At 38.3% G+C, this 21944-nt stretch overlaps 1 protein-coding gene across 1 annotated transcript in view; it reads right to left on the reverse strand.

Moving 5' to 3' along the window:
- Nucleotides 1–1000: 1000 nt before the first annotated feature.
- The window catches only part of LOC134804179 (proton-coupled amino acid transporter-like protein CG1139), a 54161-nt gene continuing 33217 nt past the window's right edge, over nt 1001–21944 (reverse strand). The window contains exons 3-8 of the mRNA XM_063777108.1: nt 10578–10715; nt 5230–5502; nt 4059–4419; nt 3800–3981; nt 2689–2864; nt 1001–2252 (exon numbers count right to left, since the gene is read on the reverse strand). Coding sequence (XP_063633178.1) covers nt 1924–2252; nt 2689–2864; nt 3800–3981; nt 4059–4419; nt 5230–5502; nt 10578–10715 — 1459 coding nt within the window. The 3' untranslated portion in view covers nt 1001–1923. The remainder of the gene's footprint in view (nt 2253–2688; nt 2865–3799; nt 3982–4058; nt 4420–5229; nt 5503–10577; nt 10716–21944) is intronic.

The raw sequence follows: 21944 nt of genomic DNA on the forward strand, positions 1-21944 counted from the left end.
CCAATAGACTCAGTAGAGGATAACGCTAGTGGCTGTTTTCTCTGGTATATTATTTTCTGAGCTACTGATATGTGAGAACGGACGGACGGTGTTTGTCGAGCGCAGTGGTTAACCGCAATAAATCTTCATAAGAATTCCACTGTTTTTGTTGACGTTTTTTGTTTTTTATTTCTTGATTTTAGTGGAGATTGCAATGCTTAATTGATCTTTTAAATTATGATACCCAACTGGCAAATGAATATTTTTTTAAATTCAATAGATGAGTCGTTCTTTTTATTAATATAGTATAATTTTATATATTTTATCACGCGACAAAAAAATTCCACCATTCAATTTAATTTTTTAATTTGTAACAGTATGCTAGTTGGGTACATTTTCTAAGTACTATTTAATTTATTTAATAAACTTTTAAACCTTTAATTTTTGGTTGTTTCCTTCATAGCAGATTTATGGATACTTTATCCTGATCCCGTCAAAATGATTGTCATAGTCTTCGCTGTTTTGTAGTTCTAATAGTTGGCATGTGTTGCAGCCATATTGCAGCCTTCTTATAACTTGCCCGAGCATAATAGATTCTAAAAAAAAATGGTGCCTCACGTAATCTAGGTAGGCGATAGCTCTGTGTATACATTCAACTTTTGAGTTCTCGTAATTCGTAATCATTCAGAATCCTGCTCTTACATCATAGTTGCGACCGAAAGTTACTAGACAAAGACGCCTGTGCTGCGACGATCCACTCGCCCATATTATAGCTGCCGATAATGTAGATTACGTTGGTTGCCGCTGAAGCCTAGTCGAACAATGTACTTTCGCAATTGTATCGGATGTATTTATGTGCATTATTACTTTGTAAACGGCTGCCGTCTCGTCATAAACAACTCGGAACACGTCTGTCGCTGGAAAATACCCATCTGCTGAATATACTTATCACATGTTTGTGCTAAGTAAAACTGTTATACTCGTACTAAAGCTCTTAAGCAGGTAATGAAAAGTCACAGGATAATTTGTAAATAAGATAATAGTTTATTTATTGACCATACAACGTCGCTCTGAGCACATTATCATATCACTGACGTGTGAAACACGTCCCATATACAATATCAATAAAATAGTCAACCAAAAATAAATCCTATAAATATTTTATAACTATCACATCACAGATTTCAGTATTATAATTTGTGACCGAATCATGACGACTAAGACGACTTTCTGGTTAATTTTCAACATACAAATTCATAATTAAGAATTTCTTTTTCATGTAAATGTATTTATTTGGAGAAGGACTGGCAACGTACGCCATGCGACTCCGGTCACAGCAGCATTGATTCATTTCAGTAACTATAGTTGCGAGGCCGACCACGGTAGTGCAGTGTCAGGTCGTGCGCCGACTCGACCAGCGATTACAACCATTGGACATTCATCAACAAACATTTTATAATTTAAACGCCATCACTTTTTATTTTGTACTAAAGTACTTAATTTAACCTTAATCTATCGAAATGCCATGCTTCACTTTAAAAGATTCTCACTGTCATAGGATTGTAAGCTTCAACGTTCTAGTAAACTATACTTAATTTAACTGTAACAACCGTAGCGTCTACTATCTACACTATACAAGTTCTAATTTACTCGCGACCCCTCATAGTGGCGCGGCACAGTTGTCTCGAGTTAAAGATTATACCACTACCTTTGTCACAATCTAGGATACATCTGGGAATACTGTCAAACGGTTGCGGCAAATAATTCTATATAATTCTTACAGTAAAAAAATAAAAAATGACAATAATAACCTAACTTCTATCTTAATGGTACCTACCTACGTTTAAAACGCTGCAACAATTGTACTTTAAATTTACAATGTATGCCACGGACGGTTACTAGCATAATGGCACTGTCATTAAAACTACACTTGAACAGAAAAGTCTACTCCGGGAGAGAGGTGGTGTTGAAGGGCGCGAGCGTGGTGCTGGTGAAGTTGGAGGGCGACGGGCTGAGGTCGGAGGGAGGAGAGCCGAACTTCTCCACGATGCGCTCCAGCGACGTCCACGTGCCCACGATGAGCCCCAGCACGCCGAACAGCACCACGATGGCGTTCTTGACGAGCATTCGCAATCGCTCCGACCGCGACACGTAGTACCAGTAGGTGCACGTCTGGATGATGGCGGGGAAGGCCAGCCCCAGCGCCGACAGGCACAGCGCGCCGAACAGCGAAATGAACGCCTCCAGCTCTGGCACCATCGCCGCGATGCCGACTGAAACATCACAATCTCGTTATGGTGAACATTATCCAAGTGAGCTTTGCCGTTTATATTTGTACGTATAGGTACTGTACATAACACCGGAGAAGATATTAAAATGATCTAATTAATGTTGATGTGGTTTATGAATAAGGTTATCCTGGAATCCAGGGCGTTTCTTATTCTATAATCGATTAACGCTGCAAATTAATCATCAATAATATCAGAAATATGTAAACTAAGTAAGGTAGAAGTACTAGTGCTCGACGCTGCACTAGTATTCGACATGGGCACTTTATGCCAAAGTGACAAGGATTAAATTTGAATACAGAAAAATCTTCGCCGTTCAAATTTAACCTATATTACTTTGACATAAAGTGCCCATGTCGAATACCAGTGCAGCGTCGAGCACTAGTACTTCTACCTTAAGTAGTAAATTCGTGTTACTTACATGTAAGAAGGACTATAACAGTTCTGAGTAGATATTCCCAAAAGATCCTAATCTTGCTGTTGGAGAGGCGCACGCCAATGTACTCGTTCCACAGGATGTCGATAGCCACGTAGCAGGCCAGCCCGTGCGTGATGAAGATCGCTACTGCCAGCAGACACTGCACCGTGCACGCCAGCCTGCGCAAATAACTCTGTTAGATATTACCCTAAATTGTGCTTATGCGTACCGCCGGCAGGCCCGGATTTAGACACCTAGTATTAGAATTTGGAAGGGGGGTCTTCTCAATCTCAAAACCATTGCTAGGTTGCCCCTAGGCCCAATTTTTAAACAACGGTAGCTTAAAAGTACATACTAATGGCGATTGCCTTACGGAGCTACCGTGGACAAATGGAAGACCGTATCCATCTCATATTTAAGTGATAAATACAGAATCTTCGAAGTTCCGGGTGGTCCCTCTGGAACGACCGAATATTTAAATAAAATGAACTCATGTCACCCAAGTCAATGCCTATTATTTACCTACCCGATACGCACGCGTAGTTACGGTATGCAAACTTGGCCTTGTGCACTACTAATGAGTTCTTATAGCGAATAGTTTTAGAAGTGATTGCATAAAACCATTGAACCGCGCCAATGAACTGTCGCCCTGTAGGTACTATTATTATTAGACGTATTTTAAGCTAACCACAATTTTATTGACATTGACGAACTTGTTGCTCGAACGATATAAGGTTTAGGTACAGTCGAGTTCTTGACTTGGCCTCACTTGTATCAACTGCGTTTGGGTAGGATTTCATGAGGCATATGCTCTGGTTTCCTAAGCTAGCGGTGCCGTCATACGTTTCCATACAAATACTACGGCATCCATATTTTGCCGTATTATTTAGTATGGAGACGGCCGCTATACGACGGCACCGCTGTCCTAGGAAAACCGATCTTTATGCTCTGGTTTCCTAGGATAGCGGTGCCGTCATATAACGGCCGTCTCCATACAAATACTACTTACGACATCCATATTTAGCCGTATTATTTAGTATGGAGACGAGACGGCCGCTATATGACGGCACCGCTATCCTAGGAAACCGATCTATTGAGAGTGCGTTTATCTTACGTTTCCGTGTCGCCGGGCAGGTTGAGCGTGATGCTGCCCTTGGCGCCCTCGCCGTACTGTAGGTAGCCGAACAGCCCCATGCCCACGTATAGTAATATGATGCTGATCATTGCCCTGTTCAGTACTCCAAACTTCCCTACGAAATCCTTCGGCGTCTTCATCTCGTTCTCCAGTGGTAAAATCTGCAACAAATAGACGTAACTTTAGAGTTTGTTTAATGTGTTATTAATTTTAATTCGAAATTAATGCTGAAACTTACCACACCGATTGCTTCCAGCGCAAATAGCACAGTGCCAAAGAACAGCGGGAAGTTGCTAAGCTTCCCAACGGGCGACTTGCCCTCGAGGGTCAGCGTGTCTCTGAAGATGTAGTACAAAATGATTCCGAAGCTCACTATCGTAATCACGTTGGCTAGGGCTGAGAATGGCGCCAAGTATTTTAGGTCCCGCACGTAGTTGATGAGGATGAGCGGTACGAGGAAGCCGCACATGACTTGGAACACCGTTACTTTTAGGCCCAAGTAGTTGTGTAACACGAACTCGATGTTCTCCGCGACGAACACGACGTACACGCAGCACGTCCCTATTTGGTACACCAGCAAGAACGCGTTTACCACGTGCCTGCAACAAAAAGGTAACGCTTTACTTACCTATACTTACGTTTATGACTAAACGTTATATAGCATATAAACAAGAAAAATGAGAAATAGTAAAGACTGCAAATTTTTAAACAACACTAACCTATCTTATACCTTTAAACGAGCAATTCTTGTATATACTATATATTTATTTATATTTTTATTTCGGGGATCTAAGAAACGGCTCTAACGATTTCGGTTACCAACTTACCATCAGGTGACATTGTGGTCAAATGCATACCTTTTTTTAATAAAAAAATGCACTTAGCTATCCACTAGTACAATATTGTACCTTGGAATCCTTAAAATGATAAAAATGATTGGTATTTACCTAGAATTTAATCCGATTACTAACGCGTGATGCAACGTGGTTTTCCACGGAAAAAATAACACTCAACCTAAATAGTTGTAGTGCCAGCAAACATAAGTCAGGGACATTATATCGATAAACGATAAGCGGAGACATGTTGAAGTGTTTTCATCTATTATATGCTCTTTAAACTGGTTTCCACTGTATAAACATATCACTCATTACTTAAGGCCGGTACAGACGTAGGTACTCTACAACCGTCTGTAACTTTTATGGGAACTGTACGCCGACGTTGCAGGCCGTCTGTATCGGCCCTTAGAAATGTGCCTACTAAATGATTATCAATAGAGTAGGCCAACAGTTACTTATAATTGAGTGTGCAATTCGAATATTTCGACCAACGAAAAACGAAAAAAAACGACGTTATCGGTCGTATATCAGTTGGATATATATATGGGAGTTTAAAAGTAGGGAAATACTTACGCAGCATATGGCGCGCACGCTTTGCACCAATCGGGCCCCTCAGAGAGCGCGGCCTCGGCGGCGGCGGTGTAGGTGAGTGAGGGCTGCTTGCGCCGCTTGCACAGCACGTAGCAGGAGTCGATGAGTACGTGGATGCAGTAGGTGCACAGCACGCCGATCACCACGGTGCCGATGGCGCCCACCACGTACCCAGAGTTGGCAAACGCGCGCGGCATCGCCAGGATGCCCGTGCCCAAGCTACCTTTCATCAGATGGAGGAGCGTTTCGGTATTCCTATGCAACACACAAGTTAGTTAATCGTTAATATAACATTTCCAATAACAAACAGATTGACTTAGTTAGTCGCAACCAAACGGGGTTTGGAACTTGCATTTCAGGTTCTACGAGAAAATATACATAGAACCCACCCATACATAGATTTCTAGATTATAGAGAAAAGACCAATTGTTAACTTAAAACACAATTACCTATATAAGGTACTTATTCTGAGAAAATTATTACAAATGGCCAGGTATCTATCTATTTCTAAAGTTATCATCGAAAGACACCGTACCTAGAGTGTAAGAGGATCAATCTATTAGATGAGTGTTTGGATTTTCTAAGGTTCTCTACCAGTCAACCAATGGGCTAGAAAGATTAAGTAAGATTTGTTATAAAACTTATAAATCACACTATACACGGCCGTTAAACATATTGAACAAGCCCATTTGACTTTAATTACTTTGATAAATTTATTTTTCAGTGCAAGAATGCTGCCGCACCACAATGTTGTAAAGATTTTAGAATATTTTTCCCAGGGAGTTTTTCCGAGACGGGAGGGGCAGCAGTAGGGTTCTTGAGGAAAGGAGTGAACGGATTTAATAAACGGCAATGTATGATCGAATTGCAAGCGTCCAGCGTAAGTAACAGGTATCATATAATGGCCTCTTTTGGCCATTATCGGGCTATGAAAAAGCTAACGTCTTTTAACATGTGGTTTTTACCATTTGTGTATTTGTTGCATAGATAAGTACATATTATCTTTATCCTTATAATTTACATAAAATAAATGACGGTATGTGGAAAAACATGTAACTTAAATCTGCTTAACTTGTTATTCCCCTCACACTGGTTTGCTGAGGCAAATCGCATAATGAAAGGTTTTCCTCAACCATTTGCAAATCACTAAGTTTTGACGAGGCGGCCCTGTGATGATACCACCGAATTAGGGACCTACCTAGTTCCTGATGTCTTGTTATGATTTTATTGTACTCGAATGTATTTTTATTGAGTGGGACCCCTACGCGGACGAACTTCCAACAACACACGAGTTCCCATAACAATTAGCCAGACAATTAGCGATTGGAACTATAATTTTAAAATTGACGATGACCAAGAAATGCTAAAATTGTTTTGTCTGAAGAGCTAATAACTCTGAAATGCATCACCCTCAGGTGTTGTGTTTTAATTTAAGGTGATGCTGATGCATCTCTAATAATTTCTGCAGACACCTGCTTGAAGACACACACTTTCAGAAGATGCTGTCAGTTTACCCAAAAATGTATCTGTCATACCTATACAATACTAATATTTTTTTTCTTTGAAATCCTGTAATAATATTGCGGATACCTATTACCTAGGCTCCATTGAAAAAATGGACCCTCCACAGTCCATTATAATAGACAGTCTAAACAGTCTCTAGCTCGGAGTAAATATCTATGGAGTAGAGACGCGCACTAATTTCTATCTGAAAAATTCTGTCATTTTTGGCGCGGGGGACGAGGTAACGCACACAAATAACGTTAACACTAATGCATTTTTAGCATGCGTCGCTACACACGCACACGACAAAATTATCAAACACTAGCAAAAACTATATTCACACAAGTACAAGAACAAACACAGACAACCCTGTCCGTGAACGAGATGACGTCAGTTCTAAGTAAACTTAGATAGTGCGAGGGACGCGCCGATAATATTGTCGATACTTTATTGACAATGAATTTTAATTTCTGCTTTTATCAATTATAATAATACAATATCAAGTCTTTGTACCAGCATTTTACTAACTTTAAATTTTTGTATTGTTTAGATTTTATTTCTAATAGTTTGTCAATTTGTTTAGGGCGAATCTTGCAAGCTGATATATAATGATATTTTATTGTCAGTTCATTAGTTAATATTTTACATGTTGGTTTACTTCTGAAAGCAATGCAATATACTATCGAGCCTGCAGATCTGATGACAGAGATGGAACGCGGCCATAGGATGTCATTTAAGGGATATTGAGTAGGGGATAATTAGTATATATATCGGCGGTAGATCGTAAAATCGGGCATATCGAGATATTCCTAGGCATATCATGAAACGCCGCCATTTAATAATTTGCCTTTTGCATTTTTTGCCACTGCTAGTGCTGTATTCTATGTGGCATTTGGAGCAGCATGCGTAGGTACTAGGTAGGTACTAAAATCATACGCTACCCAAACACGTACTATAAGTAGGCTGTCAAGCCATTTCAATGGTTATCATTTGCTAAAATTTAGGACATCCTACTTATTCGATATGCCTAAATGTTGAGGTTTGCACGGTATGGCTGGTGGTCACTAGTCAGATCATGAAATGCCGGCGTTTCATGATCTGCTTAGGAATATCACACCTTGAAGTTAGCACGATATGGCTGGTGGTCACTAGGCATCATGACCATCTGTATATTATTCATTATGTTTATATCGATTTTACCGATATTGGTTTTTATGGTGTCCCATCACTAATATTGGTACGGTGATACCAGAGTAATAAATTAAAAGTGCTTATTTATGGAAAGTGACAGCCGTAAATACCTTAAATTAATAAAATATTTGACATGTTAAATAAAAATATATAGCTGGTTAAGCAAATCTTGTCAGTAAAAAAGGCGCGAAATTCAATTTTTTATGGGACGATATCCCTTCCCGCCTACATTTTTCAAATTTGCCGCCTTTTTCTACTGACGAGATCTGCTTGACCAGCTATATGTAGAAAGTAAAGGAAAAATTAATTTTCAAAAAATAGTCTATCGGTAATTTTACGTTATTTAGGGGTTGTGCACAAATCACGCGAGATGTTTTCGACTACTTTTTGATCCCCCGTCCCCCTTTTCTTTATTCTTATAGATCTATTTATTTGATTAAATAGATTAGGTTAGGTTGATATGAAACTAAGGTGTTATATAAAAATAATGTGTTACATAAATTATATAATAAAAAGCAACGCAAATAGGGCGTATTACTGCAATGTTCTGCCGCCAGAGTGTAGCACTAAGCTAGCTAGTAAATTTTCTCTTTTCTCTTTATCGCTCAAATATGCAATAGTGATAGAGAGGTTAGATAACGAAATTTAATATTTCTTGTTCCGCGGCGGACCCCCAGATTGTGATGGATTGTGGTAGTCGCGCCCCCTACGCAGAGTTTCGCATAATATTTCCTATTAGAAATTCTACTCGTACCTAAATAATATTTAGAAAGTCTTCTTTAGAATTACCCTTAATTAGATCTAATACCATATCACTGGTATCACTGTCAGATTGACAATGTTTTTTAGTTATTTGCAAAGTTAATGCACTATTTGATAATATTTAGATGCAACAGTACCTACATATGATAAGAAACGTGTTCTTTTTGTAGACTAGACGTTTTCGATCTCATTTTGAACGAGAAAACGCTGCAATTCGGCATTTTCGGCTCCTATTATTCCGCTTAGACTGACGTTTGCTGAATGGCGTATGACGTGTGGCAACTAGTTTTATATAACCTCCTTGACCGGCGGCCGCGGACTTTTTGCAGAGGGGAACGCCTGTTAATGGCCGCTCCATAGATATTTACTCCGAGGTCTCTAGAATAGGGAAACAAAACGTAATGTTTAATTCATGAGACGTTTAGCACATAAAACTGTGTAACTATGTAATAATATTTATGTACGGAATATTTAGGTACGACTACACTTCCAGGTATGAAAATATCGACAGTTTATATACATATTTATGTAGTATACATATTATGAATACCTAGGTAACTTAATATGTAATTAAGTATGTTAATGTGGTGAAATAAGATTGTACTAGTTATATTATACATACTAGTTATACTCTGTAATTATAATAGGAGCAAATGTGCAGTGATATTATTGTTAACGGTTTGCAACAGTTTTAAATTTTGGTTTTATTAATGACTCGGCATTTAACATAACTACCATTGCGTGTACTCCTTAGAAATATAGGTAGCGTAAATGTAAGAATTTTACTCAAGGTGAAGTGTAGCGAATAGCAGAAAGGTATTGTAGTTCCTAACGAGTGATTTTGAAAGGTATTTGTATTTCCATAACAAAACGCTTGCACTATATTGTGCACGGCCTGACACCATAAGCGGTGAAAACATCCTTACGGTAACGGCGCAGATAATACATGGGCAATACTGAAAGTTTCTATAATGCTACTTAGCGATCACGCAGTGAAAGAAAACCTTAGAATTATTAGAAAATATCACTCTATGTCTATTTTTTGAGGTACAATTTATTTTGTTACGATGTGTATTTTATGAATGCTGGCAGTTAGAAAATAGTATGTCGAGCGGTTATTTTAAGAAATTTTAACCCGAGATATTTTTCATGTTAGAATTTCATACGACTTTCAATATGCCCTCAGTTGACAAAAAAAGATATACTAGGCTTCGAGCATGAACTTATAATAAAGCCAACCCTCGTGCGACACATTGTAATAGGTTTTATGAATTTAGTATATGTCGTATTAATCTTTGGAAGGTACGGGTGATTATCGAGAAGGACAGCAGCGGTCTTTCAACAGCGACACCCTAAACTAAATAAAATCGCAGTTGTGTGCTCAGTGATACGAGTTACATACATAATCACCGCCATACAAAATCACTGAGATCCAAATTTTCATACAAAAAGTGCCCAGGCAAAAATGGGTCGTGTAGGTACTTTTCAAGTTGATCCCATCTTAAAGAAATATTTGTATGCACTTTCAAAACAAAATCTTGCATGTCTACCATAGTTTTTAGGGTTCCGTACCCAAAGGGTAAAAACGGGACCCTATTACTAAGACTCCGCTGTCCGTCCGTCCGTCCGTCCGTCTGTCACCAGGCTGTATCTCATGAACCGTGATAGCTAGGCAGTTGAAATTTTCACAGATGATGTATTTCTGTTGCCGCTACAAATACTAAAAAGTACGGAACCTTCGGTGGGCGAGTGCGACTCGCACTTGTCCGGTTTTTGAGACTATAGGAACTATCAGTTTGATCTCGTACTCGTACCGAGAGTGATAAGGTACATGTTAAGTATGTAGAAAAGAGTAGGTGTAGGTACAAACTCACGTGGTAGGATGGTCGACGACTCTGTTGTCGTAGGGCTCGTACTCCTCCACGTCTTGCATGTTTTTCTCCTTCATGTTGACCAGGAAGATCCCCTTGTCGTTTCCGCGCTTCTTCTTCTCATCCTTGACCGGTGATAAACTGTACATGCAAACAATACATTGATATTAAACAGGTGTCTAAATACCTAAGTGTATAAAAAGCAGTCTGGGAAATTAATATCTTTCAGTTTTTCTAATTACCTACTTACGAAGGTAAAAATCAAAATTAAAACGAATATTATACGAGTAGGCCACAGCACGCAGAGTTTAAAATAAAATATTTATGGGTATCACTTACACAAAAACCTAACTATGATATCGCTACAACATACAACAGGAGGAGTTATCATATTGTGTTTAAAAAAGTATTTTTAACCTATTCTTGTTATAGTATCTTAATATAGCCCAAGTGGGTATTTTTTGGAGTTACTTGAGCGTGTCAGATTAAGTTATGAGTGTTATCTTGCTACCCCAGGCGGCTTAGCACGGTCGCGTTTTTATCCCTTGTCACCATGCCTGTCACGTTCTAACAAGTATGTAAGTGCGAAAGGGACGCGCATAGTGATAGCCGATAAAAATGGAACCGTGCTGAGCCCGCTGGAGATCTACCTTACTACCTAACCACTTAGCCGTCTACATTATTGAGAAAAATAATAAATTGTCCTAAAACCATAGGTATTGCGGTAATTGTGCCTATGACCTCTTAATGTTTTTTTTATTATTTGTGAGAAATTGGGAATATATTATGTACCTACATACATACACCGTTTTAGTCACACAGGTAGGGTAGGTACTTATTTCTTTAAATATGAACTCGTAGAATTAATTTAGAGTCCGTTTAAGCTAACTTATATACTTGAACACAACAAAATGTGAGAGTATCATGTCATTATACACGTCATATGTTATGCAGAGTTAGCTTAGTCCGAATCTAGAATAGTTTTACCTACTTTACAGAAGTTAGACGTAGAGTGCTCGTCACTGTCCCAGTACCTACTTGCCATCTTTACACTTGTCATTGTTAGTACAGGTGACAGCACTAGGACTTTGGATTACATGCATAGCAGCGTACTGTTTAAATTGACCTAAAGCGGATAGTCGGTAATATTTTAATAATGAAGTTGGCAAGCGCTCCTGACGGAACAAAGCACATGGGTAAATCAAGTAACCCTGCGTAACTAGGTAATTTTGTGTATTTATTCTCACAATTGCATGGCAGTTGAGATCTAAAGACAATGAAAGAACTACTTCTGACCTACGTAAGTAACCATAAGTTATACCATAAGTTGGTTCAGGCGGAGTATGTCACTTTCTTAGGACGTCACATTCTGAGGACGTCACATTCTGAGTTCGTCACTTTCTGAGTACGTCACTTTATGAGAACGCCACTTTCTGAGGACGTCACTTTCTGAGTTCGTCACTTTCTGAGTACGTCACTTTCTGAGTACGTCACTTTCTGAGTTCGTCACTTTCTGAGTACGTCACTTTCTGAGAACGCCACTTTCTGAGTACGTCACTTTCTGAGGACGTCACTTTCTGAGAGCGCCACTTTCTGAGGACGTCACTTTCTGAGTACGTCACGTTTTTAGCATAGGTACGATATCATCATCATCATCATATTTCCAAGCAGATGAAGTCGCGGGTCGAAGCTAGCGCAACATATTATCTACAGTCCGTTAACACTCAGAATGACCTTCGTATTTTAGAAAGATACATCGGGTATCGGCGGTAACACGCGAAGGTGATACTGTTGTTCTGCTTTCTTACTCACTCGCAAAAAGTTAGGGATACCTATTGTCTCAATGTAAAACAAGCTCTAATTTAATGACGTTATGCTTAATATTTGGTTGATGACTATATTGCTATTTGACTTTTTGTCATAATCTAAATAAAATAGAATCAGAATTTGAAAGCAGAACGTCACACCGTCATTTACTACTTCTCGCTGAATTTATACAGAGTGGTAATAATAACAGGCATATTTTTTTGTAGGTAAGTATATTTTTTATAGTTTGTGTTTTTTTTATTTAATCTCTAGTTTTAATTAAAATTTACTTTAACATAAAAAAATAAATTAAAACAAAAATTTTAAATTTAATTTGTAAATAATTATACAGTAGGTACTTAAAAGTCACATATTTTAATATGAATCTAAATATTTACCTACTAGTTAAATGGTGGTATTAACTACTCTATACAGGGTGGTACAAACCTCGATGTCCAAAATTTTTAAGTGAAAACTTCTTTAGCGGCGCTGTGCACTTTTTGTGATGGGGAAAAAATGTTAAACTCGCGACAGGTCACGTGACCGTAAGATTCGTAAGACGTAAGACGGACACGTGACCTGATCGAAAAACTGTTACAATGTCATTGAGTTTTCACTTCTGCCGGCACTCCCGGAGTACATCCCGTTGTTTTTTTTTAGATTCTTCACTACGTGGGCTATCAGATAACTAATTTGGGAACTTTCCACCTCGATTCCTTTGACCGGTGACTCTGTCAAATTATGACTATTGTCACTTTTTTTTACCTTTAAAAAAAACTTAGGGCCTAGCAGTTTCTAAAATAAGTCCCGGAGTACATCCCGTTGTTTTTTTTTAGATTCTTCACTACGTGGGCTATCAGATAACTAATTTGGGAACTTTCCACCTCGATTCCTTTGACCGGTGACTCTGTCAAATTATGACTATTGTCACTTTTTTTTACCTTTAAAAAAAACTTAGGGACTAGCAGTTTCTAAAATAACCAAAAGTCGTTGAACTCGCATGTTTTTTTTTAATTAGGTAAAATCTAAACTTGACCTGCTTGAACGTAAAACTTTGACTTTTGTCTTTTTTAGGGTTCCGTACCCAAAGGGTAAAACGGGACCCTATTACTAAGACTTCGCTGCCCGTCCGTCCGTCCGTCCGTCCGTCCGTCCGTCCGTCCGTCCGTCCGTCTGTCACCAGGCTGTATCTCACGAACCGTGATAGCTAGACAGTTGAAATTTTCACAGATGATGTATTTCTGTTGCCGCTATAGGGTGGATTTCAAAATCCTGCGAAAACTTATGGTTCGGTCTTTATAAAAAAGACTAGTAGGTTGTGCGAGTTGCAACTTTTTTATATATTTTTAAGAACTATTATCTTCATGTTCCTTCAATTACCATCTCCAATAACTTAATAGTTTTTTTTATATAAAATGTTTTATGTGTCTAAAGTCATCACCGTCTACCGGAAAAATCTGAACCTTTTTGTTTGCAGTGAAAATTATAGCATACCTATCGTACGATTGCGATTTTTCTTTTACTTATATCTTTTCCATGTTGTTGTTTTGAAAAAATATGCAATAATTCCTTCACCGAGAAAGTACATTTAAAAATATTTAAAATTTTGTCACGAATATTCGTCAACACCGTCATGGTAATGTCAATGTGAGCTTATCTCCGTGTATGAACAACGAAATACCGCTAAAGGTCCTTGCCCTATTTTTCACTTTAATATAGAATGCCAAAAATGATTTCACTATAGAGTCACATGATTGAATCGTGAGAAATATTACAAACAAATTTGTAAAACGTAGTTTGTCACAACAAAGCATCATCACCGTTACGCTTTGGTTTAAAAAAGTTAGAAATGATATATTACAAATAATTATTGAAATGAATGGCAAACTACATGAAGTTTATTGTGTAGCATAGACATTAACTACTATTATTCGTATTCTAGAAATAAAAACAAGAAACTCTCAAATCGTCAACACCATACCCATCATCACCGGGAAAAAATGACGACCGGTGATGATTTCATGTGTATGGTGATGACGATTCTCAGAAACTTTTCTAGTTATTTTGCTATAATTCATTATGAAATTAAGCTGTATGTTTGAAAAACGTTCTCTATGTCTTCTAACACTATATAATGTCTACCTTATAAATGTAGAATAAATGTAGAAGAAGATATGACTATTTCTTTCACACTAGAGGATGGTTAGTTTTTAAATAACATTTTGACTGAAGTAGGCAAAATTTAGGTCACTTAGAACTTAGAACATACAAATGTTTATTTTTTATTATCTAATAATGTAAATCGTGCAACTTAGAGTCTGTAATTGCATGTTAGTCGTGTTAAAACAAAGTATTTAAACAAGCAACATATATTAAGTTTTAAGCGACCATAGGCTACAGTACTGGCTCACTATCGTGATGACCTTATGTTTTTTGATAATATTATATTAATTGATGTATATAATTACAGCAATTAATAATTATACCGTTGGGTAGTCACCGGACTCAATACCTAACATTTTGTAATTTATGACATGCATTACAAGTAGGGGTTTTGCAACTAATAAAACACTGATTATATATTAATGTTTAGCTATTAAACAACATATATATGGATTTAAATCATTATAGCTATTTTTAAAGTTAATTTATAAAACAACAAAAATTTGTAAACTTATGCAATTAATCAAATTATCAAAAAAAAGTAATATATCATAAAAATTAAGCTCACTGGTAAGCCAGCAATTTTATAATATGATATAAATACCAAGTTATGCAGTAGATAAAAGAAGATGCGGGTTTAAACTGATAATAAGAGTACAATATTGTTAATATGATTTAACATTGAAAAAACCCAAAAAAATAAATGAATACATAAATTGCCTATTTCGGAATATAAATTATTTAAAATTATACAATAAAAATACTTGTTATATATTTATTTATATGAATAAAATGTATTTTTTATAATTTTCTAAAAATAATTTATGTAGCTGGTCTTATCTTCAAAAACATGTTATTTGTAATGTTTATTAAAGTTCTAAAGCCTTACAATTCAAAAAAGTTTTTGTTTTTTTAATACGTTTTTAATACATATATAAATTAGTTACCAAATCGTCATTACCGTACATGCAGTGTCATTACCGTCTATAAAAGAGTCCACCACCATGATTGATACCATGATTGTCATCACCATCTTGCGTTTTTATTTTCCGAAAGCGATAACTTCAAATATAAGCCACAAATGATTGTATAAATTCCATAAATATCCTCAATATACAGCCCCCTATTACTTTACCCAGCTAGAATCGTGTTATATTAAACATCAAAAAAAAATATTTTTTTGTATGGTGAAATTTTTTGTGATGAAATCCACCCTATAACAACAAATACTAAAAACAGAATAAAATAAAGATTTAAATGGGGCTCCCATACAACAAACGTGATATTTGACCAAAGTTAAGCAACGTCGGGAGTGGTCAGTACTTGGATGGGTGACCGTTTTTTTTTGCTTTTTTTTTTGTTTTTTTTTTTTTGCATTATGGTACGGAACCCTTCGTGCGCGAGTCCGACTCGCACTTGCCCGGTTTTTTTCCAACTCGCAGCCAAGTGAGGATGCTGATTTTTTTAGCAACTGCGTCGTTTGTAAAGGATTATGTTATAAAAAGAAACGTTCAAAAAAGTTCAATAGTTTTTTTAAATAAATTAATTGGTTCGGCCCGGAATTTCTTAACAAAAGTTAAAAGTTCAAAAATTCATAACTCGAAAACTACGACAAACCGGCTAACATACATATTCTATAATTGAATTGAGGAATCTAAAAAAAAATTTGGACGTTGTGGTATAGACCACCCTGTATAGTTTTGAGTGTTGGATTGCAAGTTGCAACTAAATCAGTACGACGCTGTCATTTTCTATTACGCGAAGACGTCCGATGTTACCCGAAAAACGAAGTTCATTCTGAGAGTTAACGGACTGTAAGTGGTCAAACAAATTTTTTCATTAAATAAGAACAATAAAAACTACACTCATCCTTTTCTTTTGGGTGCTAGTACTAGTGTAAGACAAAGATAGTATGTTTATCTCGGTCTATGTTTGAAATGAGACAGTCCTTTGACAAACTTTATAACCTTTTTGTAGTTTCGGATTTTAAATAGAAAAAAAATCAGCGATGTCAAATCGGCGACATGATAGATTTTTATTGTCAGGCTAAAAGTACAATGTAATATTAATTTAAAAATTCATCGTGTAACCTATATAGGAAGAAAACAAACAAATAAATTACATTAAATATATGCAGAATATGAGAACTATGAGAGTATGGATCACTCCATACGCAGAAGTGATTGATGGCTGAACATATATTCTGAATATGCCGTTGCCGATATGAAGAAAAAATCCTTTGACGCCTATTCTCCACAGGTGACACGAGAAGAAATATTGTCTGAACCAAAACTGCAAGAGCTGATTTTTATACGCAGATACGGCAGATATCCAAAATTTACACTATCATCAGAAAAAAAGACGTGAGTTTATGGAGACATGACAGAAGACGCGGTATGTTGAAGAATATGTTGTCACGAAAGGAGCGGCAGTCCGTTTAAATGTAAATATGTGGGAATGAACTTCTACTGGTGTCAGCGAGCTTGCCATGATACCTTCACCAGCTAATCACAGCGGCGAATGATAAAATCATGGTTCCTACTGTGCGAAACATTTATGTGTATTGAATCGAAGCTGTTGCCGGCCTAACTCCAATCTGTGGCTAAATGTTTTGCTGCTTGTAGTTTCCAAGTATTCTGAATTAAATAATGTTTTATTCATAATTAGATTGTTTTTTTATTATTTATTTCTCTATTTTTCACTTTATTGCACGAAACATAGGACGTTTTGCCAAATGGAATTCTCTACCAGTCAGGCGTAAGGCAAACAGAGATTGGTATTGGTATGTAGGATATAAAAGCGACCGTATGTCGAACAGCTAATCTGGTTGCTGGCAGTATACATTTTTCGTGCAGGTATATTATACTGTTAAATCGTACCTATGCTAAAAAAACGCGACGTACTCAGAAAGTGACGTCCTCAGAAAGTGGCGTTCTCAGAAAGTGACGTCCTCAGAAAGTGACGTACTCAGAAAGTGGCGTTCTCAGAAAGTGACGTACTCAGAAAGTGACGTACTCAGAAAGTGGCGTTCTCGGAAAGTGACGTACTCAGAAAGTGACGAACTCAGAAAGTGACGTCCTCAGAAAGTGGCGTTCTCAGAAAGTGACGTACTCAGAAAGTGACGAACTCAGAATGTGACGAACTCAGAAAGTGACGTCCTCAGAAAGTGGCGTTCTCAGAAAGTGACGTACTCAGAAAGTGACGAACTCAGAATGTGACGTCCTCAGAATGTGACGTCCTAAGAAAGTGACATACTCCGCCTGAACCCATAAGTTAGCGCTTGGCAGCATTCACATTTATTCATTAATACAAGTAGGTACAATAAAAACGAAATATAATGCAGGTAGGTAGGTACCTAAGTAGGTACTTTACTGATTAATTGTAGGCATACCACTCTCACCTGGCCATTGCTTGATAGTAATAAAAATATATTTAAATTTTACATGTCAATCACACCTTCATCTCACTATTTTAATATGTAAGTATTACACTGGATATAGATATTAGTAGAGAACACTGCTATTTGTAAAAAATATACATACTTATTTTAAAATTAAATATTGTAATTATATAACCGATGTTTAACGTGAAAAGGATTGAGTACGCGTGCAGGTAGCATGGTTCGAGTTCGTTTCGCGGAGTTTGTTTGCTAGGAAACGCCGGCCGTTATAGTGCACTGTGTATTGATTTATACGGTTACATCTGTTATTGCGGCTCTCACCTACTCCAGCCCCGTGGCTCAACAATTATTACGCCAGGCTTTAAGTAGGGCCGGTAGAAAACACTGTAAGTGAATTATGTATGTAAAAATACTACCTAATTGTTATGTAATGCTTGTTTAATTGTGAAAGGTACTAAAGTAACACTATTTACCTACATAGAGACATATTTTTGTACCTATCATCTTTTCTTAGTTAGCATACCTACGAGGTAGCACACCTAGGTATGTAGGTAAATACCATCACATTTTTATGTCAAAAATAACTGCATTCCTGTTGCCAGGGAGGGTTTGGGATTATACTGAGCAAGTTTTACCATGGAACCAACCCCAGAATCGCCAAAAAAAAAAAATTATCCTCCCATAGAAAATCGACCAGCCAAAATGCATGAAACAGCCAAAATTTTTTTTCGCGATTTCGGGATTGGTAGAAAAAGTTGCTCAGTATAATCCCAAAACCTCCTTGGCAGTTATTGTGGGAATGCAGTTATTTTTTTGCCGCCCTGTACCTATATGTTCATCGGTCTTAAGATTCTTAAGAGGTTCATGTTCCAAAACGATGGTTCATTGACGCGTGTAAGTAGTTGATTCCGTTTTCGTGACTCAGCGGTAGTGGCAATAATAAAAAATATACAATGGGTTGTTAAAGGTGGCATCGACAGGCGACGGGCATGCATGACCATGGCCAGTTTCTAAAGGTTTTACGCGAAGATCTCGTAGGACCGTAGGAACTCGCATGGTAACGTATTTTATTTTATTTATTGCAATTAATGGCTGCATTCGTCTTTCCAATGATGTATTGTAATATACCTATATAATATTAAACGGTGGCATCCCCTGGCATACCCTATATAATATTGATGCTTAGGCCGGTAGTTATTAACTGTCTTAATTGAACTAGACAGAGCGCTATTACATTTCGGCGTTGAGCGAGTTTAGGTATTTTACGCGCTGCGGCAGGCCGTGCGAGCTCAGTACGCCGATCCCTTCTACCACGCTCGCACTACAATGATGGATTAAACATTCTTGATCCTTCGCGAAGCATATTGAAATCAACCATAACAACACTAACTGTACTTAACTTTTAAAGTTCTAAAACTGTTATTTGGTAAGTACGAAAATACTAAATGCAGTGCAAATGTACATAGGGGCTGTTCATAAATTACGTCATCTATTTTTGACGATTTTTGACCCCCCCCCCCCGCCCCTCAAATCATCCAAAAATCAAGCTTCGGATGAATCTGTTTCCTCCTACGTCATGTTACCATCATCCGATGTCCAGACCCCCCCCCCCACTCCTCCCATTTGAAACGACGTAATTTATGAATAGCCCCATACTTGTATGATATGTACTTATGAAGGTATATTACTCGAAAGAAATTATAGGTACCTACTCGCTTATTTACATGTTTCGTCATTGCATTTGGTACCTATAGGTTGTAAAGTTTGTATCAACGAGGGTTTAAAAACGAACTGGTACTGAGGATCTGATGATGATTAAGGTGGTCACGGATACCAATCAACCATGTAGTAACATGATTAGGCTCGTTTGATTCGTCTCAACAAGATCTTTGACACTGAAGATACACAGGGTCTGATGATGGAGCTGGAAGGTGGCCACGGGTACCAGTCTATCATGTAACTAAACAACTTCGTGTTTGGGCTCGTTTGATTCGTCTCAACAAGATCTTTGACACAAGACAGTACTCAGGCTCTGATGATGGAGCTGGAAGGTACCATTACCAATCAACCATGCAACTAAACCACATCGTGTTTAGGATCGTTTGATTCGTCTCAACAAGATCTTTGACACTAAGTGATACTCAGAGTCTGATGATGGAGCTGGAAGGTGGTCACCGGTACCAATCAACCATGCAACTAAACCACTTCATGTTTAGGCTCGTTTTATTCGTTTCAACAAGATCTTTGACACAAGATAGTACTCAGGGTCTGATGTTGGAGCCGGAAGGTGGTCACCGGTACCAATCAACCATGCAACTAAACCATTTCGTGTTTAGGCACGTTTTATTCATCTTAACAAGATCTTTGACACAAGGTAGTACTCAGGGTCTGATGATGGAGCGCGAAGGTGGCGACGGGTACCTGTCTATCATCATCAGCTCCATCATCAGACCCTGAGTAGTATCTTGTGTCAAACATCTTATTGCGACGAATCAAATGAGCCCAAACACGAAGTGGTTCAGTTACATGGTAGACTGGTACCCGTGGCCACAGTCCAGCTCCATCATCAGACCCTGAGTACTAACTTGTGTCAAAGATCTTGTTGCGACGAATCGAACGAAGCCAAACACGAAGTGGTTTAGTTGCATGGTTGATTGGTACCGGTGACCACCTTCCGGATCCATCATCAGACCCTCAGTACTACCTTGTGTCAAAGATCTTGTTGCGACAAATCAAACGAGCCCAAACACGAAGTGGTTCAGTTACATGGTAGACTGGTACCCGTGGCCACAGTCCAGCTCCATCATCAGACCCTGAGTACTAACTTGTGTCAAAGATCTTGTTGCGACGAATCAAACGAGCCCAAACACGAAGTGGTTTAGTTGCATGGTTGATTGGTACCGGTGACCACCTTCCGGCTCCATCATCAGACCCTGAGTACTATCTTAAGTCAAAGATCTTGTTGAGACGAATAAAACGAGCCCAAACACGAAGTGGTTTAGTTGCATGGTTGATTGGTACCGGTCACCACCTTCCGGATCCATCATCAGACCCTCAGTACTACCTTGTGTCAAAGATCTTGTTGCGACAAATCAAACGAGCCCAAACACGAAGTGGTTCAGTTACATGGTAGACTGGTACCCGTGGCCACCTTCCAGCTCCATCATCAGATCCTGAGTACTATCTTGTGTCCAAGGTCTTGTTGAGACGAATCAAACGAGCCTAAACACGAAGTGGTTTAGTTGCATGGTTGATTGGTACCGGTGACCACCTTCCGGCTCCAACATCAGACCCTGAGTACTATCTTGTGTCAAAGATCTTATAGAAACGAATAAAACGAGCCTAAACACGAAGTGGTTTAGTGGCATGGTTGATTGGTACCGGTGACCACCTGCCGGCTCCATCATCAGACCCTGAGTACTATCTTGTGTCAAAGATCTTGTTGAGACGAATCAAACGAGCCTAAACACGAAGTGGTTTAGTTGCATGGTTGATTGGTACCGGTGACCACCTTCCGGCTCCATCATCAGACCCTGAGTATTATCTTGTGCCAAAGATCTTGTTGAGACGAATCAAACGAGCCCAAACACGAAGTGGTTTAGTTGCATGGGTGATTGGTACCGGTGACCACCTTCCGGCTCCATCATCAGACCCTGAGTACTATCTTAAGTCAAAGATCTTGTTGAGACGAATAAAACGAGCCTAAACACGAAGTGGTTTAGTTGCATTGTTGATTGGTACTGGTGACCACCTTCCGGCTCCATCATCAGACCCTGAGTACTATCTTAAGTCAAAGATCTTGTTGAGCCGAATCAAACGAGCCCAAACACGAAGTGGTTTAGTTGCATGGTTGATTGGTACCGGTGACCACCTTCCGGCTCCATCATCAGACCCTGAGTACTATCTTGTGTCAAAGATCTTGTTGAGATGAATAAAACGAGCCTAAACACAAAGTGGTTTAGTTGCATGGTTGATTGGTACCGGTGCCCACCTTCCGGCTC

Source organism: Cydia splendana, chromosome Z (assembly GCF_910591565.1).
Source record: "Cydia splendana chromosome Z, ilCydSple1.2, whole genome shotgun sequence".
In the NCBI taxonomy this organism is placed as follows: Eukaryota; Metazoa; Arthropoda; class Insecta; order Lepidoptera; family Tortricidae; genus Cydia; species Cydia splendana.